The sequence below is a fragment of the Bos indicus x Bos taurus genome, chromosome 17 (genome assembly GCF_003369695.1).
Source record: "Bos indicus x Bos taurus breed Angus x Brahman F1 hybrid chromosome 17, Bos_hybrid_MaternalHap_v2.0, whole genome shotgun sequence".
Lineage (NCBI taxonomy): Eukaryota > Metazoa > Chordata > Mammalia > Artiodactyla > Bovidae > Bos > Bos indicus x Bos taurus.
In genome coordinates, this window is record NC_040092.1 from 24,717,478 (window position 1) to 24,744,530 (window position 27,053).

General features: G+C 45.1%; 1 protein-coding gene across 1 annotated transcript in view; it reads right to left on the minus strand.

Annotated features, from left to right (window-relative positions):
• The window catches only part of TMEM132D (transmembrane protein 132D), an 895,992-nt gene that overhangs the window by 13,502 nt on the left and 855,437 nt on the right, over window positions 1-27,053 (minus strand). Inside the window, exon 6 of the mRNA XM_027567049.1 lies at window positions 2,631-2,836. Within this exon, the coding sequence (XP_027422850.1) occupies window positions 2,631-2,836 (206 nt within the window). The remainder of the gene's footprint in view (window positions 1-2,630; window positions 2,837-27,053) is intronic.

Here is a 27,053-nt window from a genome sequence, read left to right on the forward strand (position 1 = left end):
CTTAAAGCTCAACATTCAGAAAATGAAGATCATGGCATCCGGTCCCATGACTTCATGGGAAATAGATGGGGAAACAGTGGAAACAGTGTCAAACTTTATTTTTTGGGGCTCCAAAATCACTGCAGATGGTGATTGCAGCCATGAAATTAAAAGACGCTTATTCCTTGGAAGGAAAGTTATGACCGTTGGTCATATTGAAAAGCAGAGACATTACTTTGCCAACAAAGGTCCATCTAGTCAAGGATATGGTTTTTCCAGTGGTCATGTGTGGATATGAGAGGTGGACTGTGAAGAAAGCTGAGCGCTGAAGAATTGATGCTTTTGAACTGTGGTGTTGGAGAAGACTCTTGAGAGTCCCTTGGACTGCAAGGAGGTCCAACCAGTCCATTCTTAAGGAGATCAGCCCTGGGATTTCTTTGGAAGGACTGATGCTAAAGCTGAAACTCCAGTACTTTGGCCACCTCATGCAAAGAGTTGACTCATTGGGAAAGACTCTGATGCTGGGAGGGATTGGGGGCAAGAGGAGAAGGGGACGACAGAGGATGAGATGGCTGGATGGCATCACTGACTTGGTGGACGTGAGTCTGAGTGAACTCCGGGAGATGGTGATGGACAGGGAGGCCTGGCATGCTGCAATTCATGGGGTCGCAAAGAGTCGGACACGACTGAACGACTGAACTGAACTGAACTGATGGTAACAGCAGAAGTTACAGGATGTCACTTTCAAAATCAGATTTTAAGATACTTTCTTGTTTGGCTCTCTTTCCTTGGTTCTTCTCTCTTGCTTGCCCTGATGAAGCCAGCTGCCATGCTGTGGGAAGCTCTCTGAGGACATCCCACAGCTAGAAACTGAGCAGCCTCTGGCCAACAGCCAGTGAGGAACTGTGGCCTTCAGCTCAATAGCCTGTGAGGAGCTAAGACTGGCCAGCAACCATATGAGCTCAGTTGCAGGTCCATCCCCACCGAGCCTCATGATGAGACCACAGCTCTGACTGACAACTGGATGGCAGCCTGAGAGAGACCCAAGCTTTGCCTGGGTTCTTGATGCAGAACTGTGAGATGACAGGTTTTTCCTTTAAGCCACTTGGTTTTGGGATAAGCCATTATATCATGTCACGGTAGTCAATACAATAAGGCTCTGGATGACCAGTGTAGCCCTATAAACCAATACACAAGGAAAGTGAGCGTTTCACTCAAGGTGTTTGGTGACGATAAATGTTGAAAGAACAAGGATGGTGGCCAGGAAGCAGATGTTAGTTGTTCCCTCATCATCTGATGCCTTATGCACTCTCTCAGCCCTTCCCAGCACCATCACAATCACCATCAAACCAGCTGTTGATTCCTTGAAATAGTTCTGTAGCTGAAAAGTTGTGACAGCATCTGGACTGTCCATAAAGAGACTCAGCCAGGTCTTTCTTTTTCCCCTTTTTCAGCCAAACAGCATGTAGGATCTTAGTTCCCCAACCAGGGATTGAATCTGTACCCCCTGCATTGGAAACATGGCATCTTAATCACTGGATCATGAGGGAAGTCCCCAATTCTTTGGTGAGTCCCTCCCTGCAACTGCCTGCCCTCAGGAGCATCAATAACCATGCTGAATTCCATTCTTCCAACTCAACATTAGAAACCCCTGTGGTTAAGAAAAAGATCGTGTCTGAAACCATCTTCCAATTGCACATGGAACCCAAACCTCCATTCCTGAAGTCATGCCCTCTCCCAGGGGCCACAAGAACTCAAAGGGGTGGACTTCCAAGGGTAAGAATGTGAAAGCTATCCCTCACATAAGTACCAATTTTCTCCTCTCTGTTGAGTACCCAGACTCCAGGAATATTTCCTTGTCTAATTCTGCACTTTCTACAAGTCACTTGTATGTGATTCTTTGAGCATGGGTCTCTCTGAGATGATAAAGTTCTCTGAACAAAATTCTCTTTTTATCTGATGCCCACTTATTTGCCTCATGTGGATAGTGCAGACTTGTCATTCCATCAAACACCATCAGAGTGATGCACTAGGCACACAGATGACAAGCTTTGGACTTCATCTCCCCAGGGGAAAGTAATCTCAGAGTTTCTGGGCTGGGGCACAAAGAGACTGCCCAGGTCAGGCAGCATCTGTTCAGACAGGTCTCTAGTGAACCTCTATGGCTTGGGTCCTCCCAGATCAATTCTCCCTTCTCCTGATATTGATCCCTTGGTTTAGGCAGGGTTGACCTTCTTTCTTTAGTTCCTCTGGCTCCAGCCTAGCTGGCCAATCAGTGTATTCTGTCTACCCCCCTTCTCCTCCTCCTCGTCTACAGTGATTAGATCAGGCATGGACACACAACCCAAGTAAGAATAACACTTAACTCCAAGTCTCTAGTAGGAATTATTGGGGAAGAGAGGATGTACTTTTTTCAGAGTCACAAAGAAGGTAGACTAGAAGTTTGGAACCTCAGGAGCAAAACTTGATAGGGAATGAAGCTGATATAAAGCAAATTGGAGCTGAGAAGGGGATAGAGACACACACCCCTAGGCTACCCCTGAACCCCTGGAATGAGACATGCCTGAAGTTAGCTATCCTGTAAATTTCCACCTTTAGCCTAAGCATACTTGACCTGGGTTTCTGCTGTGGAGCCTGATCAGCACACCCACCTCTTGTTGGAGACGATGGGGACTCTCCAGCCCTTGATCTGGTTGAGCTCAGTGTCCGAGATCTCGATCTGCAGGGGCAACCGGGGCACCCATACCGTCATCTCCAGAGGAGTGTTCAGGTGCTGGAAGGTGAAGTTCACCACCACGCCCACCTTGCCCTTCATTTCCTTCCCATTGACAAAGATGTAGTCACATCTGTCAGAAACCTGGAAGAAGAGAGAGAGTGGTAGGGGACCCATGAGTGAGTTTTTATCACACCGCAAAGTGGTAGTGGAGAAAACTCTTGAGAGTCCCTTGGACGGCAAGGAGATCAAACCAGTCAATCCTTAGTGAAATCAACCCTGAATATTCATTGGAAGAACTGATGCTGAAGCTGAAGCTCCAATACTTTGGCCACCTGATGTGAAGAGCCGACTAACTGGAAAAGACTCTGATGCTAGAAAAGATTGAGGGCAAGAGAAGTGGGCAACAGAGGATGAGTTGGTTGGATGGCATCACTGACTAAATGGACATGAGTTTGAGCAAACTCAGGGAGATAGTGAAGGACAGAGAAGCCTAGCATGCTGCAGTCAATGGAGTCACAAAGAGTCAGACATGACTTAGTGACTGAACAGCAACAACACAGGAACAGCAAGAGAAAGCAGAGGAGAAAACTGAAGTGCCATAGCTCTTTTGGGGTCACGACCATGAGAAGTAAGTGGACGCTGCTTTTTTTTTGGCCACACCACATGGCTTGTGGGATCTTAATTCCGGATCAGGGATCGAACCGCGCGCTTGGCAGTGAAAGTGCAGAGTCCCAACCACTGGGCTGCCATGGAATTTCCTGGATACTGGTTTTTGCTTTCTGATACAGCAGAGGCTACAATGACAGATACCATGGGCCCCACCCACCTCTCCTTCGAGCTCTTTGACTAGTTGAGGTCATCCCCACTGGCTGCAGGTGTTCTGCTGATAATTTATGCTGCACCTCCTCTGGGAGATTGCTCTTAGGTGATGGAGCCGTACCTGCAGAGTTACTTGCATGTTATATACCACCCATCCCATCCCGTCCCATCACATCGCATCTCTTTGCCCAGTGATGACTTCCTGGTTTGTCTGAAGGAGGAACAAACTGCGTGTTAACACATCCACGCACAGGTTAGATCATTTCATCCTCAGAACAACCCCGAGATGGGTGTTAGTCCCATATTCCAGATGAGGAAACTGAGAGTAGAGGAGTTTGGCCACAGTCCCCTGCTGGGCAGGAGCAGCCATGAATCAGCCCTGGGGTCTGGTTTTGGAATCCACATTCTCACCTCGTGCTGGTGTATGGGACGGCTCCTCTCTGCCCACGTTTGAGAGAAGAGCCAAGTTCAAATCACCTTGTCCCCTCATCTTTGTGTCCCAGCTCTGCAGGGGAGCCCATGCTCGTCCTAAACAAGACTTGGGGCAAAGTTCTGGAGTTGTGCGATAGGATGAATGATGGCCCTCAACGATACCAAATCCTAACTTCTGGAACTGGTGCATTAGTTTATTTGGCAAAAGTGACTTCACGGGTTTGATGACGTTAAGGGTCTTGAGATGAGCAGGAAGTCCGAGATTATCCAGGTGGTCCCTAAATGTAATCTGAGTGTCCTTATAGGAAAGAAGCAGAGGGAGATTTGAGAACCTCGGGCGGAGGAAGGCTGTGTGTCGCCAAAGCAAGATGCTACATGGCCAGTTTTGTGGATGGAGGAAAGGGTCAAGGAGCCCAAAGAAAGCATCTCGAGGAACTTGGGGAGTCAGGGACTGTTCTCTCCTCTAGAGTTTCAGGGTTCAGGGGGAGTGCAGCCCTGCTGACACCTTGTGAAGCTGATGAAGGGTTTCTTCTATCAGAACGTGTGGGGGAATACACGTGTGTGGTTTTCAAGAAACTTTTATTTATTTATTTTTGACTTGTGGGATCTTAGTCCCCCAATCAGGGATTGAATCCACACCCCCTACAGTGGAAGTGCAGAATCTTAACCACTGAACTACCAGGGAAGTTCCTCTCCATGGCTTTTTTCCCCAAGATTTTTTGATGTGGACCATTTTAAAAATCTTTACTGAATTTGTTGCAATATTGCTTCCTTTTTTACACCTCTGGCCACCAGGCATATGGCATCCCAACTCCCTGACCAGGGATCGAACCTGTATATCCTACATTGAGTGGTGAAGTCTTAACCCCTGGACCACCAGGGAAGTCTCACATGTATAGTTTTAAGTCATCAGATTTGTGGTCATTTTCCCCAGAAGCCACAAGAGATGGACACTGAGAGGGAGAGGAGGACAGAACCAGAGGCCATGAGGGTGTCTTCCTTGCTCGGGGCTTGGCTGGTTGAACTTGGAGCAAGATATGAACTGGAGTGAAGCCCTTGGTTTACTGAGCACCTAACCTAATATGTGCCCAGCCCAGCAGGTGACCACCTCCCACATATGGTCCCAGTTACTAGTCAGTCACAAGAACCCAGGAGGTGGGGCCATTACTGTCATTTCACAGGTCCAAGAATTAAGTACCTTTTCTTAAGGACACTTCCCAGGTGGCGCTAGTTGTAAAGAATTTGTCTGCTAATGCAGGAGATGCAGGAGATGCAAGAGACACAGGTTCGATCCCTGGATTGATAAGATCCCCTGGAGTAGGAAATGTCAATCCATTCCAGTATTCTTGCGTGGGAAATTCCATGGACAGAGGAGCCTGGTGGGCTTCTCCATGGGGTCACAAAGAGTCAGACATGACTGACACACACACATACACAAAGGACGCATGGCTGGAAAGTGGAAAAGACCAGATTCAACCCAAGTCACCTCCCAGCTGCCTCCTGCCTCGGTACAGGCATCACTCTTGCCTGGATGCTCTGTTGTGGTCTGTTTTTTTTTTTTTTTAAAGGATGTAAACCTCCTTCCAGCACTTGGAGGGGCATGAAGAAAGCAAATGCAGAAAAGACTAGGTTGTTCAAACATCTTAGAAAGGATTGCTGATGATGGCTCCTTGATCTTCCCGGTGAGGCAACAAGGGGGCCAGGGAGGCTCACGGGGAGCTCGGCATCCAGGGGATGGTCAGTGACTTGGAGGGAAATGTGGGCCCGGGTCCATTTCTGAGTGGAGTGTGTGGTCCTCCTAAATGTCCGCCAATAGTGGGAGTACTGAAATCTGATTGGAAAGTGGAATGGAACCAGCCCAGGTAGTTTGACTGTCATTTGTCCTGATCACTGACATTTCATCTTCAGGGCTGCCGAGTCTTGAATCTTAGGCATTTTCTTTCTTTAAATATTTTATTCTTTTTGATGCTTTTATAAGTGTAAATATTTTATTTTTAAATTTTATTTTGGCTGCACTGGATCTTTGTCATGGGGCTTGGGCTTAGTCGCCCTGAGGCAGGTGGAATCTTCACAGATCAGGGATCAAACCTGTGTGCCTTGCAATGGAAGGTGGATTCTTAACTATGGACCATCCGGGAAGTCCTAGCTTTTCACTTTTAAGCCTTTCAATTCTGAATGAGGCTGAACTGCCAGAGGTAAGCTGAGAAACAGAGAGACTGAGAGACAGAGGGAGCAAGAAAATACTGAGAAGACTTGCTTTCAGAAAAAGAAGCTGGGACTTCCCTGGTGGTCCAGTGGTTAAGGATCTGCCTGCCAATGCAGGAGACACAGTTCGATCCCTGATCCAGGAAAATCCCATATGCACTGGAGCAACTAAGCCTGTGTACCACAACTATTGAGCCTGTGCTCTAAAGTTCGGGCACCGAACTTTAAAGTTCACTACTGAGCCTATGTGCCACAACTAGAGAAAAGCCCGTGTGGCAACAAAGACCAAGCACAGTCAAAAATAAATAAATAAATAAAAATTTAAACAGGCATTAAAAAAAAAAAAGAAAAAGAAGCTGTTTCATGACTTTAATTTTATGGGCCATTTTGTCAAATCAGGGGCTCTAAGAAAAGATGCATGAAGCTCACTGTGGGCAAAAAGCCCTATATTCTCCTGTGGATGAGAGATGCTTGGTGTGTTAGCCAAAGCTGTGAGCGCAAAAAATGAAGTCTATGTGTTTTGTTCTTTTTTTTTTTTTAAAACAAACAAACAAACAAACAAGCGAACTCAGTGTTTCCCCCCTGAAGCAATGAGGAAAAGTGGGATTTAGACTTTGATACAAAGGACAAGGAAGGAGAGCAGAGGGAGAGCAGGGTTTGACACTTAGAAGGTCACTCTTAGTAGAGATGAGTGGAGGCAACTGATGCTTGGGACTTGGAACAGGAGTGCTAGGTAAGCCGGGCTGAGCACTGAGATAGAGACGGGGTGTGTGTGTGTGTGTGTGTGTGTGTGTGTTTACATCAATGAATAAGGACAGCATCTGCATTTGATAAGAGGTTTGTAAGTTTGATTTAAGAGTAAACTCTAGTTATTAAGTACTTTTAAAAAGAAATCCAGAAGCAGCATTTTTCCCTCCTGTGCAATCAAGTTACAAAGTTCAAAAGTGTTTCTTATGCTTCACCACTCAGTTTTTAGATGACATGTACCCCAGTGTGCGAGCTTCCCTGGTGGCTCAGACAGTAAAAAACCTTCCTGCAATGCAGGAGACCCAGGTTCGATCCCTAGGTTGGGAATATCCCCTGGAGAAGGGAATGGCTATCCACTCCAGTATTCTTGCCTAGGAAATTCCATGGACAGAGGAGCCTGGCAGGCTATGCAGTCTATGGGGTCACAAAGAGTTGGACACGACTGAGCGATTAATACACACCTGGGTGTGCATTGCAGCACTGTTTACAACAGCCAGGACATGGAAGCAACCTAGATGTCCATCAACAGATGAATGGATAAAGGAGATGTAGTGCATATATACAATGGTATATCACTCAGCCATAAAAAAGAATGAATTTGAGTCAGTTATAGTGAGGTGGATGAATGTAGAGCCTGTTATATAGAGTGAAGTAAGTCAGAAAGAGAAAAACAGATATTAATACATTTATATGGGATTTAGGAAAATGATATCGATGAACCTGTGCAGGGAAGGAATGGAGACAGAGATACAGAAAATGGGCTTGTGGACACAGGACGGGAAGGAAAGAGTGGGATGAACAGAGAACGTAGCATCGACACATATACATGGTCATGTGTAAAGCAGATAGCTGGTGAGAAGTTGCTGTATGACACGGGGAGCCCAGCCTGGGGCTCTGTGATGACCTAGAGGGGTGGGGGGGAGGGGAGGGAGGCTCCAGAGGGAGGGGATATATGTATACTTAATGCTGATTTGCATCATTGTATAGCAGAAACCAACATAACATTGGAAAGCAATTTTCCTCCAATTAAAAAATAAAAAAGATAGTAACTAGAAAAAAACCTGTTTTTAACTTTGTAAACCACATCTGAGAGACTTGGCACTTCTGCATTATCATGTTTAATTTCTTTTTTTTTTTTTTTTTTCTGTTTTGGTTGAGGACAGTAGAAGAAGATTTTCTGGCATTCTTGTTCAGTTGGTTACATTTGTCTAAACTTACGATTGCCAGTTGCTCAGATAGCAAGTGACAAGGCACAATTCTTTAAAGTGTTCAAGTTCCTTAAACCCGAGGCTAAATCCTGAATACAGTATTGAATTCTTTAATATTCTGATGGCTAGCATTGACAGGTGCACATGCGGCATACTTTGGTGTTCGGTTCTTTTTGGACTTTATTTTTCCTTGCAGGTTTATGTGGTAACTTAAAGTAAATTTTGTAAACTTGTATCAGGTTTATGAATAAAGAATCAGTAAAAAAGCAAATGGCCCTTCTGGTTTTCCATACCCAGCCCCTGTCCTTGCTCTGGGCGTGGAGGCATCACTAAAGTATTTGCCAACCACACCTGGTTCTTCTTTGGTGACACAGTAGGGGAGGGAGGCGGGAAAGGAGGGGGGAGTAAGGAGGCGGGGGAGAGAGAATTTTGGAGAATTCCTCTGGCTGGTGGGAGATGCCTGGTGAGGGTGGGGTCTTCCCACCCCTGCTTATCCCCTGGGCAGCCTGTGGCCAACCACTGGCTGTACGAACACACCTCAGGACAACGTCTCTAGTACATTTCAAACTCCAGAGCTGGCGTGGGGAAGCAGGGTCTCCTGAACCCTATGCGTGGGAGGCTGAATAATGGTTCCCAAAGATGTCAGATCCTGATCCTTAGAAACTGTAAATGTCACCTTCTATGGAAAAAGGGTGTAATTAAGCCCAGGATTTGGGGATGAGAGCATCCTGGATTATGGGCCCTGAATGCAGTCCCAGAGTCCTTAACTGGGAGAGGCAGAGGAGGCTGGACATGGACAGAACAGCAGCCCACGTGGAGAGGAGCAGCGGTGTGGCCACAAGCCAGTGAAAGCCGGCTGCACTGCCAAAGCAGTTGGAGCAACTTCTCCCCTGGGGCTCCCAGAGAGAGCATGACTTCAGTCTTTTGGCCTCCAAGACTGTGAGAGAAGGCTGTGTTTTTTTAGAGTCCTTTTTTGTTTTTTAAGAGTTTTATTTATTTGTTTACTTATTTATTGGCTCCACTGTGAGGCATTTGAGATCTTAGTTCCCTTCAGTTCAGTTCAGTTCAGTTGCTCAGTCATGTCCGATTCTTTGCAACTCCATGAACTGCAGCATGCCAGGCTTCCCTGTCCATCACCAACTCCCGGAGCTTGCTCAAACTCATGTACATCGAGTCAGTGATGCCATTCAACCATCTCATCCTCTGTCATCCCCTTTGCCTCCTGCCTTCAATCTTTCCCAGCATCAGGGTCTTTTCCAATGAGTCAGTTCTTTGCATCAGGTGGCCAAAGTATTGGAGTTTCAGCTTCAGCATCAGTCTTTCCAATGATCAAACCCATGCCCCCTGCATTGGAAGGCAGAGTCTTAACTGCTGGACCACAGGCAAGTCCCAAGGTGTGGTTTTAAGACTCCAAGCCTGTGGTCATTTGTGACAGTGGCCACAGGAATCTAATATACCATCCCAGCCCATCTCTTCCCTTGCCCTGTTCTGCCCTCTCACCCCTCACTCCCTTATTTCTTGGTGGGGGGGGTTTCATCAATGGATCTCCTACACACAGTGCCTCAGCTATAGGGAATCTGATCTAAGACTTGGTGACTGTCAGTTGGGAAGATACCAGTCTGGTTTCCCAAGGGCAGACCTGGCCCCTGACCATTTTCTTGGCATCTGCTCAGGACAGATGAGCTGAACTGTGTTCTCACAGGAGCTGATGGGGCAGAACTGGTCCTTCTACCTCGATATCCATCTTTCCCTCCATCTCCTTGGCCACTGAATTCTAGCATTAATTCCTCCTCCCCGAGGAGCTGAACCAGAGAAATAGGACAGTCTAGGTGAGCTGACAAGACCTATTCATTCCCTCTTGTTTAAATACAAATGACTGTACATGTCCAATAATTCATTAACTACCACTTTACAATGCTGAAGATTTGAAGGAAGGATCCATTAAAACATTTCCTCTCATAATACATTTCCAGCCAGCTGCACTGTTCCGTGACGGGAAAATGGTTAATATTTCTGACTCTGGGTGTGTACAATCTGGCACTTTTGTGAATTTAATGCCATTTGCTTCTTTTCTGTTTAAATGCTGTACAAATTTAAATCTTATTTAAATATCACCAACATTTGTGGTGAAACGTATGTTCTTCTGATGTTTTTCTTTTTTTTTTTTTAAGAGTGAGAGCTAAGGATATTAAAATTCCATCCCCCTTCCCTTTAAATTTGGCAAAAAGTCACAGTCAGCAGGAGTATTTGTATCCAATTCTCAAGTTAGGCATTACCTACCTGAGATTAGTGTTAATCTTGGACAAAAATGATACCATTAATAATAACAGTAACAAGAAAAGCAGTGACTGATATTTATTGAATGCTTTCTGTATGCCAGGCACTGGGTTAAGCATCATTCCATTTAATCCTCATGATAAATCTATTAGTAAATGCTATTATCCCATGTTTCAGAGGAGAAACTGAGTTGCCGTGTCCTATGGGCTTGAGGAACATGTAGTGAAGTGACAGTCACTCAGTCGTGTCTGACTCTTCATGACCCCATGTACTGTAGCCCACCAGGCTCCTCTGTCTACAGGATTCTCCAGGCAAGAATACTGGAGTGGGTTGCCATTTCCTTCTCCAAGGGACATGTAACACTGGGCTAATTAATGGGAAGAGAATTTCCCAAGCTTGTGACACTGGTTAATTTATTGGGAGACAACTTTGTCTACCTCAGCGGTGTCTATAAATGTATAATAGACACTTTTCTGCCAAGAGAAAAGTTCTACATGAACACACTGGAGGAGGAAGAGCCAAGGCAGGGAGTATATGCAGGTCCTGAGGCTGACACTCAGGTGGATGGAGGTGCCTGGTGTTGTTATTGTTTATTCAATAATTAGAGTTTGACCCTTTGCAACCCCATGGACTGCAGCATGCCAGGCTTTCCTGTCTTGCACTATCTTCTGGAGTTTGCTCAGATTCATGTCCTTTGGTGATGCTATCTAACCATCTCACCCTCTGTCATCCCCTTCTCCTCCCACCTTCAATCTTTCCCAGCATCAGGGTCTTTTCCAATGAGTCAGTTCTTCACATCAGGTGGCCAAAGTATTAGAGCTTCAGCTTCAGCATCAGTCCTTCCAATGAATATTCAGGGTTGATTTCCTTTAGAATGGACTGGTTTGATCATCTTGATAGCTTGTAGGAAAAGGTTTTTAGAACAACATGAGGGGTGAAGGTTACGAGGGTGAACATTGCTTGGGTCGTTAGGTAACAGGGTGGTGTTTCAGGAATTTCATTCATCAATTTTATGGCTCTAACAGGTCTGGAGTCTATGTGCTGGTAGTTAGCATACAGTCAACTTTTTCCACCTGGTGGGGATTTTAGTAAGGATACGGTTCAAGGAAATGGCTCAAGATATTATCTCTAGCCCTTGAGAAGGAACTAAAGGTCATTGACTTGCTTTATGGATAAACCATTATTATTCTGTCTTGCTTGACTGCTTTCCTTGGTTTCTACATTTTTCTCACTTCTCTGATTAAATTTGTTCTTTGGAGATTGGGGAAAGACTAGGAGACTAAAGCTTTTCTACAAAGAGGCCAGGGATGTGGTGGAGTCTTCCCCCAGGAAGGTCCTGTAGGGTCCTATTTGGTTCCAAGAGCCCTATTTGGATGGAGCATCTGAGGTCCCTTCCATGTCACCACAATGAACCTCTTCTTGAACAGGGATATTTTTCACATTTTTGGAATCATTTATATTAGATCCTATTTTTCTTCCATTAATAAAACCCTAAATTTAAGTTCCCAAGAAGCTCTGTTATTTTTAACTCAAAACAGAACATTTTTACACAACGCTACATTCTCACTTTCCCTCTTTCCTGGGTCAGAAGGAATAACACATTCAGTGAACGTTCTCTTTTCTTTGTTCTTGAAATTACCCCATGTGGTCTGGGTCACCATTGTTTTCTCACAGTTGCCAATCAGCACTCTGATAGAAAAGAACTTTCATACCAACCCATGCAAGGAGCTCTTGGCCTGTGCCAGCCTTGGCACTGGCAACATCTGGGGATGGATACTTCTTGTTACAAAGGCTGTTTCGGGCATGCTAGCGTGTTTAGCAGCATCCCTGATCTCCAATAACCACATGCCAGTTATGACCATAATATTGTCTCCAGTCATTGTCAAATGCCCCCTGGGCTGAAAAGTCACCCTCAGAGAAGAACTGTCATTTTGAGCACTTCTAAATGATTCCTTTGAGCATCACAAGGCCCTATGTCACAGATTGTACAACTGTGTACAGAGGGGGGTACTCTTTCAATTAAGAAACATTCACATGTTTCTACATTTTGCTTTTTAAAACCATGTGGTAACGAATGTCCTTGTGCACACTCCCTGTGCTGCAGTGCATGCTTGGCTTCAGTGCAAACTGAGAAGCTTGCCCTAGGGAATTCCACTAGGTCCTTCTGCTTTTCCCAGCAGTCCTGGGAGGTTGATGTGATGACACTGATTTGTTTTTTTTTTTCCTGGGTAGAGAACTTTGAGACTCAGGGATGCGAGGGAATGTGGTACATTGTATTCCCAAAGGTGGCCACAATTTCTCACAGCTCACATGCTCTTCCCCATGGGGCCTCACTGTACCCCACAGAAGAGGTGGAATCCAATTCCTCTCCTTGAGTTTGGACTGGTCTTAGTGACTCTCTGGACTTACAGGATGTGACACAAGTGGTAACCTGTGACTTCTGATGCCAGGTCATGAGAAGCCCTCCACCTATGGTTCCTGAAATACTTGCCCTTCAGATGTTCCCCCTCAGAAGTCATGTGCCAATATCCTAGGAAGCCTAGGCCAGGTGGAAGGCCACCTGTGGACTCTCCCATCTACAGCTAACACTGGGCTCCCAGCTAACCACCAGCACCAGTTGCTATGTGCATGGGTGCTCCACCTTGGATGTTGGTCTGGTTCAACCTTCAGTTGGGTCCACCCAGGAGCCACTGATAGCAACCACATGAGGTCATGAAAACCACTCCACTGTGCCAAGTCAACCCACAGAACTGTGGTCTGTTGTGCAGATAACCAGAACAAGAAAGTATGTGTGGAAACCGAGAAACTGGCCTTGAACCAAGATGTGCCTTCCAATTCTTTGTTCTCAGAACCCAGGACCGCCATCAGTGTGGATCCTGTTCTGGTTGTATCACATGCCTAAGAGAGCCTGCTCTCTTGGTTCTCATGGATAATGTCTCAGGAGCACAGAATCTTTGTTCTGGCTTTCCACCCCCAATGTGTTCAGCACGTTGCTTCACCACATCCCACTGTGTCGGAAATTCCAGATTTCCCCTTATATAAATGCTGTCCGGTGCCTTGGTTTCTCATCAGCTCTGCCCCACTGCCCTGTCTGCCTCAGAGCTCGGTTCCTTAGCCTGGCCTCACTGGTTACAACTCTTCATTGAGACTTGTGAAGCCAAAAGATCTAACATTGATACATTCCAGTGTCACGGTCTTTGTAGACCAGGACCTGGGGACTGGAGTCGATGAGAAGGACGCAGGGTACCCAAGTCTCGAGTGAAACAAGGGTGCTTTATTTGCAGAAACGCATGTTTATGTATCTTCATACATGGAAGCTTTAGGCAGTAAAAAAATTGAGCAAAAACAAAGCCAAGCAAATAACAATCTTCAAAGGGCCAGAAAGCATTCCACATCCTGAGTAAGAGGGGTATAACTGAATAGATTACCTTTAAGTAAAAAGTCACTGAAGGGGGTCACTGAAGGGGGTCACTGAAGGGGGTCACTGAAGGGAGTCGCTGAAGGGGGTCGCTGAAGGGGGTCGCTGAAGGGGGTCTATGAAGGGGGTCACTGAAGGGGGTCGCTGAAGGGAGGCGCTGAATGGGGTCGCTGAAGGGGGTCACTGAAGGGGGTCACTAAAGGGGGTTGCTGAAGGGGGTCACTGAAGGGGGTCGATGAAGGGGGTCACTGAAGGGGGTCATTGAAAGGAATCCAAGCAGGTGCCCTTCTCATGATCTCAGTCCTGAGAACTGCATGCAGCTCTGCTTGTTCCTGCTTTCCAGGAACTGATAAGGAATAGAGAGTCCTTGAGAAACGACACACAAAAGAAGAAAATAACATACTGGATCCCTTAAAGTTGAATGTCCCCTGACATTCCAGGCTCTGCATTAACCAACTTACATACATTCACTTACGTCTTATGATAATCTTCTACATAAACAGAGGAGCAGAAAGGGAGGCCTCATTGCTGAAGAGTTGCAAATTAAGAATACAAAATTTCTATATACTTATGGTTACCAAAGGGAAAAAGGAGGGGAACAGATCAATTAGGAGCTTGAGGTTAACATGTACACACTGGGCCTCCCTGGTGGCTCAGATGGTAAAGAATCTGCCTGCAATGCAGGAGATCCATGTTTGATCCCTGGGTTGGGAAGATCTCCTGGAGAAGGGAATGGCTACCCACTCCAGTATTCTGGCCTGGAGAATCCCATGGACAGAGGAGCCTGGAGCGCTTCAGTCCACAGGATCGCAAAGAGTCGGACATGACTGAGTGACTAACACCACTGAACTTTTGATATACACACTACTATATATAAAATAGATAACCAACAAGGACTTATTGTATAGCACAGGGAGCTATACTCAAATCTTATAATAACCTACTATGGAAAAGAATCTGAAAAGAATATACATATACATACAAATACACACACATATAAACAAAACTGGATTGCTTTGTTGTATTCCTGAAACTAATATAAGATAGTAAATCAACTATACTTCCATAAAAATTAAAACAAAAAGAATACAAAATTTCTTTTCTTTCTTTTCAAAAAAATTTTTTGAAGTATGGTTTATTTACAATGATTCAGGATTACAGCAAAGTGATTCTATTTTATATATTATATATATGTGTTGTGTGTACATATATATATATATACACACATATGTATTCCTTTTCAGATTCTTTTCCATTATAAGTTAATACAAGATATTGAATATAGTTTCCCATGCTTACAGACTTGTTTATCTGTCTTATATGTAATAGTGTGTATCTGTTAATCCCAAATTCCTACGTGCATACATGCCAAGTCACTTCAGTTGTGTCCGACTCTTTGCGACCCCATAAACTGTAGCCCGCCAGTCCCCTCTGTCCTTGGAATTCTCCAGGCAAGAATACTGGAGTAGGCGGCAATGCCCTGCTGCAGGGGATCTTCCCAACCCAGGGATCAAACCCATGTCTTCTGTGACTCCTGCATTGAAGGTGTATTCTTTACCACTGAGCCATTAATTCCAAATTCTTAGTTTATTCCTAATTTATCCCTGTCCCTACTTTCACCTTTGGTAACTACAAACTTTTTTTTTTTTTTAATGTCTGTGGGTCTACTTCTTTTTTTAATAAATAAAAAAAAGAATTTTATAAATAAATTAATTTGTATCATTTAATCTGTGCTGGGTCTTGGAAGAGAGCCCAGGTAAGGGAGGGGCCATCAAGCTTAAGCTGCATTAGCTTCACAGTAGATCTGCCTCTGGGTAAGAATGATTAAAGTTATGACCAACCTAGATAGCATATTCAAAAGTGGAGACATTACTTTGCCAACAAAGGTCTGTCTAGTCAAGGCTATGGTTTTTCCAGTGGTCATGTATGGATGTGAGAGTTGTACTGTGAAGAAAGCTGAGTGCCGAAGAATTGATGCTGTTGAAATATGGTGTTGGAGAAGACTCTTGAGAGTCCCTTGGACTGCAAGGAGATCCAACCAGTCCATTCTAAAGGAGATCAGTCCTAGGTGTTCTTTAGAAGGACTGATGCTAAAGCTGAAACTCCAATTCTTTGGCCACCTCATGCAAAGAGTTGACTCATTGGAAAAGACTCTGATACTGGGAGGGATTGGGGGAAGGAGGAGGAGGGGACGACAGAGGATAATATGGCTGGATGGCATCACTGACTCGATGGACGTGAGTTTGGGTGAACTCTGGGAGTTGGTGATGGACAGGGAGGCCTGGCGTGCTGCAATTCATGGGGTCTCAAAGAGTCGGACACAACTGAGCAACTGAACTGAACTGAAGAATGATTATTATCTCCAGTTTACAGATGAGGAAACTGAGGCATAGATTGTTTATTTGCCTTGAAAATATTTATGTAAGCTAGAAAATAACAGAATCAAAACTCTGTCCCTAGAAGACTAACAAGCTGCCAACACCGAGTCACACCCCCTCTAGGCAGTGGTCTTCTAAACAGTGTCCCCAGGCAGTGGTGTGCTGGTAAGTGTAACAACCGGCTCTCTGTGAAATAAAAACAAGCCTTATTTATAGCGTGTGATTTCCATGGCATAAATGCTCCTGATGTTACGCTATCAACCTAAAGTCACTGGATGCAGACTTGAGAAGAGATGAGCGAGGATGAGTCGTGCTAGATTTACAAGCCAACTCCCATGCACCTCTGTCCCCAGCACTCTCCGGTTCATGGGGTCCCACCACCCCCTATTGTCTTGCCACCAGCATTGGATTGGCAATCCCTAAAAGAGAGGACATCACAAGAGGGAGAGAATCAGCGATGCTACCAGACTTCAAACTCAGTTTTCCAGATGAGAGAACTGTCTGAAAGAGGAAGCCTTCAGGGCCATGAAGAATCACATACATTTCCAAGTGTTGCTCAGCCATTAAACTGTAGATACGAGATCTGACCCAAAGGTTTCCCTGGCCCTGGTGTCCTTGCTCATTTCATCATCTCATGCTGTTTTTCCCCCTTAGCCCCATCAGTGCAGTCCTTCCATCCATTTATCAAGAAAGAGCTATTCCAGAGAGAACAGCATTTGTACTGACAGTGAGAAATCGGAGGAGAAATGCTGATGGCAACCTAGATCCTTTGGCAACTTTCTGGTTATAAATGAGAATCAGTAAATACAAACAATGCTTATAAAAACACAGAGCAAGAGCCGGTCTTCTGGGCATGTCATTCATAAACCTCATGCAACCTCACCCTGCGCAAGTGATGAAGTCTGTGGATCAATGTCGCTGCCTTCATTCCCCATAGAATGGCATGGACATGGGAACAGGCCAGCTTCAGGGCAGTGGAGGCCTTGGATGTGAGACTACAAGGGTGGCAGAAGCTCTGGTCCGACTGATGGAGCTCTTGACTCCATCCTCATCACCAAAGAACACAGAAAAGTAAACCAGTGATGTATTTGTGAGTCAAACCAGTGAACTGTCAAGAGCCACGCGTCTAGAAAGACTCTGACCCATCTCTTTCTGGGGTATGTATAGACACACATTCATCATTAATCACACACACACACACACACACAGATGAAATATAGATAAAGAGGGGAAATTGGAAGCCTTAAATCTCTAAATGGACAAATGCTTCTTTTGCTACCAGCTGTTGAGTTTTGTTTCCCTCTCTTGCTAAACCTCTCCTTAAATACCTTTATAAAAAATTATTCATGTATTTGACTTTGATGGATCTTAGCTGCGGGACTCAGGCTCTGGAGCACATGGGCTCAGTAGTTGCAGTGTGGGCTTAGTTGCTCTGCAGCATGTAGGATTTTAGTCCCCTGACTAAGGATTGAACCCACGTCCCCTGCACTGCAAGGCAGATTCTTAACCACTGGACCCCCAGGGAAATTCCTAAATACCTTTTAATAGCCCTTGAATACAAACACTGCAGCCCACTTCTGGAAACCACCGCTCCTTTCTTTTCTTTTGGATCACACAACATACTCGACATTGAAGCAGCAGCACAAGTGAACAGGGAGTTGATGGAGGTTTTGTGTTTGGTCCAAGGATCCGTCTTCTATTTATGGTCTCTGGAACTCATGGAACCAAAGCCAGGTCTTGGGAGGACAGAGCCTGTGTCTCACAGCACACTCAATACTCAATAATCACAAAAGAGAAAACACAGCACAGGAGACCAGCAGGTGCTGAGTTCTGCTTTGTGAAAACGAGATAGAGGAGACTGTGAAGATCAGCGCATTGAGAAATGAAATGTTTTGGAAGGTGGTTATTGTCGCTGAGCTCAAGCTCGCTCTGCCATGTCCTGTTCCGGGACTCTGTAAAGTCAGCTGTGCTCTTTCATAGGTTTAGCCAATAAGATGATGAGAAGGCAACTTCCAGGCTGGTGGAGGAAAAGCTGGCTCCTTCCTATTTTCTTCCCAGGAGCCTGTCCTGTCTCCTGTTGGACCTGTGAGCATCACTGTAGCAATGCCTCAGGCCGTAGCAGCTGTGCCTCCTCTGGGGCATCCAGCCCACAGCTCCTTTAACATTTCCAGAACCAGCCTCATCACACCTCTTCAAAGACAAGAGCATTAGCCAGCCAGCATGCCCTCCTCCAAGCTCTGGCTTTACAAATGAACTTATTTGCAAAACAGAAATAGACCGATAGACATAGAGAACATGCTTATGGTTACCAAAAGGGAAAGACAGGCAGGCATAAATTTGGAGTGTGGGTTCAACAGATACACACTAATTTTCAGACTGTGGCCCGCCAGGCTCCTCTGCCCATGGAATTTTCCAGGCAAGAATATTGGAATGCGTTGCCATGCCCTCCTCCAGGGGATCTTCCAGACCCAGGGATCAAACTTGCATCTCTTATGTCTCCTACATTGGCAGGCAGGTTCTTTACCACTAGTGGGGAAGTGGGAAGGCCACTATATATAAAACAGAAGTGGGAGGCTATTTTACATATAAAATTGATAATTAATAAGGACCTATTGTATAGCACAGGTAAGTCTACTCAGTACTCTGTAGTGACCTATATGGGGAAAGAATCTAAAGGAGAGTGAATATTTGTATATGTGTAACTTGGGTTTCCCTTGTGGCTCAGCTGGTAAGGAATCCATTACAATGTGGGATCCCTGGGTTGGGAAGATCCCTTGGAGAAGGGAAAGGCTACCTACTCCACTATCCTGGCCTAGAGAATTCCATGGACTGTATAGTCCATGGGATAGCAAAGAGTCAGACACAACTGAGCGACTCTGACTTCACTTCATAACTGATGCACTTTGCTGCACACCTGAAGCTAACAACACTGTAAAGCAACTATACCCCGATTAGAAAAAAAAACATAGCATCTAAAAAGAGTCATAAGGAGTAGACAAGTCTGCACACAGTCAGGGATGGCTACATCTCTGACCTCCTATCTGGATATTACCTAAAAGCTTTCACTGTTGAGTAAAATTTTCGAAGATGGTTTTTGGGGACACTGAGTCCACTATCTCCCCCAGATTGCTGGCTTTCTGATTAAAAGCATCTTTCCTTTCTACCAAAATTTGTTTCTCTCGAGTGTTGATTTTTGAGCAGCAAGCAGCCAGACCCAAGTTGGGTAATACAGGTAGAGACCTTGTTTCTAGTTCTCATTTTTCTTTTCATTCCTGACACTCCCCACCTCCTTGACTTAAGCATGGCTGTGAGATTTACTTTGGCCAATAAGGCAGGAATGTGTTTTACTTCTGATCAGAAGCATTTAGGAACCAGTGTACGTTCTCTGAGTCCTTTTCCCTGTCTGGGAGTCCCAAGATGCAAGTGCCCCCAGTGGAAGTGGTCTGGGAGGCTGTGGTGTTACTCCATAAAGGATACTTCCCCTGGGGAGCTTCCAGATGCTGTCTCTGAGAGTGAGAGGAAAAGTCAACAGTGAAAACCTGCCGAGTTTCCTGTGCTGTTTGTTATCTCAGCATCATCTAACCTATTCTGACTAATGGCCTGTTCATCCATTGTATCCACTGTGCCGAGAATTGGACCTGGTATATAATAGGTACACAAGACAGAATTGTTGAATGAATAAATAAAAGAGAACCACTTTGCAAGAAAGTCTTAACTGCAGCTAAGATAAAGCACACACTTCCTAACACCACGGTTTTCAACCTTATCAGACATAATACCTCCATTGTTCAATGAATATTTTATAACGCCTTCAAAATTCCAAAGTGGAATTCACAGATAATGTAACCCATCTGCAAGATCTTGTTATTAAGATAAATATATGCCCTAACTGGATATCAAGTAAAATAAAAATTAATTTATAATAGAATGATACACATTTCAACAAGTACCTTCTTAAGTGTAATTCGCTAGGAAATGTAGAGAAGGCAGATTCTCCCTCTTCTCCCCCCCTCAATCGAGCCATCATAAATGCTACAGCTATGAGGGTGCTGGTACAGAAGGTGGAGTGGTTGGTGGGGAAATTTTCCCTGGTAGGCACACTCTTGGTAAAGTTACAAACAAACACAAAATATTCTTTTTTTAAAAAAATTCATTCATTTATTTTCGGCACTGATGGGTCTTTATTACTGTATGTAGGGCTTTTGCTAGTTGCAACGAGCAAGCGTTACTCTCTAGTCATGGTGCTTCTCATTGCAGCGGCTTCTCTTGTTGCAAAGCATGGGCTGTAGTCAGTATGCGGGCTTCAGTAGTTGTGGTGTACGAGCTCAGCTGTCCCTTGGCATGTGGGATCTTCCCAGACCAGGGACTGAACCTGTATCCCCTTACTGGCAGGTGGCTCCTTCACCACTCTACCACTAGGGAAGTCCAAGTATTCTTTTGATTTACCCTGAGTTCGCATTACTGAGAAATTCCCGGTTGTGTGTACTAAGCTACTGTACAGATAATAACAGTTCCTCACCCCCTAGTTTGGAGGGACATCTAAAAGTCAAGAATGTATGGAATAATTTTCTATAGTGCAGAGCTGTCCTGGACATTACAGGACATTACTACCTCTGATGTTTGCCTACTAACTATTGGTAAGCCCTGAGTGACTGAACTGAACTGAACTGAACTGAATCCTTATGAACAATAACAAACTACTCTCACAAATGTGCCAAACACCCCTGGATCTCTCTCACAATCCAGGGCTTCAGACTGAATATTTTAACCTTGGACCATGCCCAGTCACTGCCCCCTGCTGGGTCCATGTCCGGCACTCCATGACCATGATGGATGTGGCTACTTCTACTGTCCTGGTCCCAGTGACCAAAAGGAAGATGTAAGTGGATATAAGGGGGAGAGGACCATCTCTTTTGGGTGCGTGGGCACAGGAGTTAACAACAGTGCATTTTCATTCACCAAGTTCTGGGGATGTGGAGGAATGGGCCAGGTGGAACACTCTGTGCGCCTTATGTTTGGGTGGCAGGAAAAGAAAGAAAAAGAAGCTCCTGGGAACTGCAGAGAAAAAAATACATCTCTCTTCCATGCAAACAGGAACAGGGCAAAGCTTTCCTATTAATGGCCATCCTCTCTCCATCACTCTCATCCTGACCTCCTCCTTTGCGATGTGATTGGCACAAAGCAACCACGAAATGGTCTGTTTACATTCAAGAAGCCATCTCTGTCCCCTTCTCTGGATATCAGGAAGTGGCTGCTTCTGGCCCCTCTATTGGCAGAGGGTGCCCAGGTGTGACCCAGGTCACTGCTCTGAGTTTTTCTTCAGGAAGGAGAGGAGGGGGTACTCTTCAAACCAAGGCATCCATGTGAATGACACCCTCCCCCCAGAGTTCTGCAGTGCACAACCTATTCAAACATACACTGCAACTCCAGAAGGCAGTTCTTGACTTTATAACACCGGAAAACAATATTAAGTCATCCCATCACTGGTCCTTATGCCAAATGCATCATGGACTCTTCTAGGTCAATTTCTTTCCGGTGATGAGTCCTCCCACGCTAAATGTGCTGGGCATCCCCTGCAGTCATTCTGGCAGCTGCAAAGCACAGGGTTTCTGGGGCTTCTGTGTAGGATATGTTTTGGTTAATATTTACAAGCAAATAGAACTGCCCACTCTTGCTCCTGAAACCATACAGACTTTTTTTTTTTAAATCAGTCAACCTTTATGAAATAATGCCATTTGCAGCAAGATGGATGGACCTAGAGATTGTCATAGTGAGTGAAATAAGTCAGACAGAAAAGGAGAAATATCATAAGGTACCCATACATGTGAAATCTAAAAAGAAATGATACAAGTTAACTTATGTACAAAACAGAAATAGACTCACAGACTTTAGAGAACAAACTTATGGTTGGCAGTAGGGGTAAGAATGCTGGGAGGGGATAGTTAGGGAGTTTGGATGGACATACACACACTGCTGTATTGAAAATTGATAACCAACAAGGACCTACTGTACAGCACAGGGAACTCTGCTCAATGTCATGTGGCAGCCTGGATGGCAGGGGAGTTTGGGGGAGAATGGATACATGTATATGTATGGCTGAGTCCCTTTGCTGTCCACCTGAAGCTATCACTACATTGTTAACTGGCTATACTCCAATACAAAATAAAAGTTTGTTTTTTAAAAGAAAAAGAACCATCCTTTGATGTTTAAAAGAGGTGTGGATGTAGAGCATAACAGACGTTGAGGGGCATGGCTCCAGAAGCAAGGGAGTAATCAACGCAAACCAGACCGTTTATACCCTTGAACCAAGGGACTCTCTACCAGTCACCGAACGGGAAGATTTTCTTAGTTTTCCCGATGACTTTTCAGACTTTTAGGGGGAGAAATCCCACTAACATCCCAAAGAGGGCAGCAGTACAGACAGGCAGAGTGGGGACTCTGCACCCACTCACAGATCTGGCATCACAAGCAAGTGCCCTCTCTTCTCTGCTCCTCATCTGAGCTGGTATTCACTTCACAGGGATGGAGAGTCACATGGTGCCCTCATGGCACTTACAGCAGGTCAAGAACACAGTGAAGAGCATACATTTATTAATACTTAAAACTATGAAAACTCAGGCTGATCACCAACAAATCCAGAAGCCTCTGGCATCCCCTATATCTTTACCCCAGGTAAGGCAGCTTTTCCTGAAGTTGAAAGTCTAGCCTGAACCCGTGTTGCTGCAGAATGTATTGATACCTACCTCGCATGCTTGGGCGTCATGTACCATCCGTGTTGTGCTTGGTCATTCAGTCGTGTCTGACTCTTTATGACCCCATGGACTGTAGCCCCACCAGGCTCCTCTGTCCATGGAGATTCTCCAGGCAAGAATACTGGCATGGGTTGTCATGCCCTCCTCCAGGGGATCTTCCCAACGCAGGGATCACACCTGGATCTCCTGCATTGTAGGCGGATTCTTTACTGTCTGAGCCACCAAGGAAGCCCCACGTATCGTCTCCCACACAAAAATGCCATAAGTTCTCCAGGGGTCCTTCCTGCGACCCTGTGTTTGCCTTAGACTGTGTGGCTTCGAGGAAACTTTCTGTGAGTTCATTTCGGCTCTGATTTTGGCAGGTGGGCGTGACTCAGGCTGCTTGTCTCACATCCTGATCTGGTTCTTGGCAGCATTACTGGGTTTGGGAAGATGGCTCAGATCTCAAAGCCTTGGACAGTCTGTTTGAGTGACAGCTGTGATGTCCGCCAGAAGAGGGGAGACCACACTGGTCAGGTTAATGCTCCCCTTCCCCCTGAAGCTGGAGCTCCCCAACCCCCAGTCAGGTCCAGGGAAAGCCTGAGCTGCTTGGTTCGTGCAGACTTTTCTGTCTCCTCTACCATTTGGGGGAGGACCTCTCTAGCCATCACTCACAACTGTACTATTTTCCAAACTCCAGCAATGCTCAATCCACCCACAGAATGACTACCAATCACACATCACCTACAGTTTACAGTTTTGATTAAACTGTTGACCTGCTGTTTTCAACCATTTGTTATGACAAATTTTAAACAAAAAAGAATGAACTCATATAGCAAACACTCATACACCCACCACCAAGCTTCTATCATCAACACAATCTGGACGGGCTTTGTCACACGTCTATCTACTTCTCGGCCTGTAGTCCATTTCCTTTTATGATTCATTTCAAAAGAAGTTGCAAACAATCAGTTTTCCATAAATGCTTCAACCTGCCTGTTAATAACTTCAGTTCAAGAATCAACTTTTTTCGCTTAAACTTTGTACTATTGTCAGAGATGGAAAACTATCATCAGAATGCATAAATAGAATTAATTCCTCTTAAATAAGGATAATGAAAATACTGTAGGGCTAGAAGAAACAAGAATTTGTTCAGAACTTTTACATGATGGAAAGGTTTGTGTGAGTTTTTCCTTCTGGGTAAATCCCAAGGCAGTCGAGTATCACTAGGTTCTGGATCCAGATGTTCCAGGTATTTTACATTATACCAGCTCCTTCATTCACTGGCTGTGTGACCCCGGACAAATCACTTAACCTCTCTATGACTTGGTTTCCTCACCTGTGAAATGGGAGTGGTGAAGGGTTCCAGCTTCAAGCACAGTTTGAAGAGTAAATGAGTTAATATACATGCAGTTCTGAGGCTTCTGCAAGCATACAGCAAACAATAAAACTATCAACCCTGTTTGCCTTAGGGTCTACTCTGATGAGGGTGGCAGAACAGATGCTCAGCAGTGGTGAGGAGTGCCATTCAGATTTCCCTTCAGTGGGAGTCTACCATCGGGAGTGTCATTTGCTGACTCCATCTGCCTGCAGGGCCCCCAGCATCTGCCAGCCAGTGTTCGAACACCGTAATGGAACAAGGATGACCATTTTGACCCAGTGTCAGTTTTCCAGGTCATCTGCTTAATGGCCTGAGAATTTTGAGATTTGCTGCAGGCAGGCTCCTTCTCCTCTTCCTGTTCCTACCCCTCTCCTTTCATAGGGATCAAATCCTCACTGCATTCTGAAGCTCACTCTGCTAACTTCCACTCCTTCCCCACTTTATCCTTCCCTTTGATTAATCTCTTACACATATAGCTCTGTCTGTTTGTAAAGAGGTACACTGATCTTGAGGGTGACCCACATGTTGGGATCTGAAACCTAGAGTCAAGAGAGGAAAGAGGAACCTCTTCCACCCTTTCAACCTCATTTAGAAAATTCACTATTAGTGATTCATTCCTTTGGCTATAGGGCTTATGGTCACTATTAACCACAGAGAGAGTCACACTCAAATCTTTAAAAATTTTTTCACATCATTTTCTGTGTAGTTGTAAATATAACACACACAAATGAATATTAAACACACAAATAGGGCTGCATGAATAATTATGATGCAAATTAGTATACTGCCAAGACAAGAAGTAACTATTTGTATATAAGCACCCTCATAATTTTCTCAGGTGGTACAGTGGTAAAGAACCCAGCCACCAATGCAGTAGATATAAGAGATGCATTTTAATCCCTGGGTTGGAAAGATTTCCTGGAGAAGTTAATGGCAACCCACTCCAGTATTCTTGCCTGGGAAGTTCCATGGACAGAGAAGCCTGGCAGGCTGCAGTCCATGGGGTTGCAAAGAGTCAGACACAACTGTGCTTGGACACACACATCCTCGATGGTATAATAACAATGCTCTGCCTTTTAGTCTTATCAGAGGTGTCTATGTAAGAGGAGAAGAGGGAGGGAAATGCTGACAGAGGAATAGGAGGACCAAGGATGTGCTCTGCCTGCTTCCTGACTCTGCTCAGTATCTCCCTGTTGGCACAGTAAATATGAGGGCCACGCTGCTCAGGTGGACCTGTGACCTTCTATTGAATCACACAGGTGCTAGCTGGATGTACACCTTGTGGTCTGGTAGAGCAAGGGGCAGGCTGGTGCTCCGCCCACTGAAGTGAAGGGATCCAGGATGCATCCCGAAATGAGAAAAGCCAGTGCCCACACAGAGGCCACCCTGGCTGACAGATCATCGAAAATCTCAACTGGATTCTAAGATCATTACTGTCCTCAGTCTCCAGGTCACCCCTGCCACCCCCGGGATTCCTGGGGCCTCTCCATGGCAGAACAAGGAAGGGGTTTCTCTGTCTTGAAAGGAGTCTTGGGAGTGAGATAAATTGGGAGATTAGTATTGACAATATACACTATGTATAAAATTGATAACTAATGAGAACCCACTGTGTAGCACAGGGAACTCTATTCAATGTTCTGTGGTGACCTGAACGGGAAGGAAATCCAAAAAAGAGAGGATATATGTGTATACATAACTGATTCACTTTGCTGTACAGCAGAAAACTGACACAACATTGTAAAGCAACTATATTCCAACAAAAAGTTTTTAAATGACCAAACTGGGTGGTTTATAAACAGCAGACATTTATTTCTGACAGCTCTGGGGATGGAAGTCCAAGATCATGGCTCCATCAGATTTGGTACCCACTACCTGCTGTGTAGATGAACGTCTTCTCTGTGTCTTCATGTGGTGGAATAGGCCAGGGCACTCTCTGGGTCTCTTTCATAAGGGCACTAATCCCAAAGTAAAGGCCCCATCCACCTGACCTAATCACCCCCCAAAGGCCCCACCTCCTGCCACCATCACATTGGGCACCAGGTTTCAACGTATGAATTTTGGGGAGGATACAGACCCTCAGTCTAGAGTACCACCTATGATAAGAGCCTATTTTTAAAAAAATATTATTTATTTATTTATTTATTTTTGGCTGCCCTGGATCTTCATTGCTGGGTGAAGCCCTTCTCTAGTTTCAGAGAGCAGGGGCTTTTCTCTAGTTGTGGTGCATGGGCTTTTCATTGCAGGGGCTTCCCTTGTTGGGAAGCACAGGTTCTAGGTTCATGGGGTTCAGTAGTTGCAGCACGCAGGCTCAGTAGTTGCAACGTGCAGGCTGTAGGCATGCTGGCTTTAGCAGTTGCAGCACGTGGGCTCAGTAGTTGTGGTGCCTGTTGCTCCATGGTATGTGAAATCTTCCTGGACCAGGATTGAACCTGTGTCCCCTGCATTGGCAGGCAGACTCTTATCCACTGCACCACCAGGCAAGTCCCGATAAGGGTTTCTTAGTGTGTCTTTTCCTCCAGGCAACCTTTGATTTGTCTTTTTTTTTTAAATTGTATTTTAATTTTTAAACTTTACACAATTGTATTAGTTTCACAAAACATCAAAATGAATCCATCACAGGCACACATGTGCTCCCCACCCTGAACCCTCCTCCCTCCTCCCTCCTCACACCATCCCTCTGGGTCGTCCCAGTGCACTAGCCCCAAGCATCCAGTATCATGCATTGAACCTGGACTGGCATCTCGTTTCATACATGATATTTT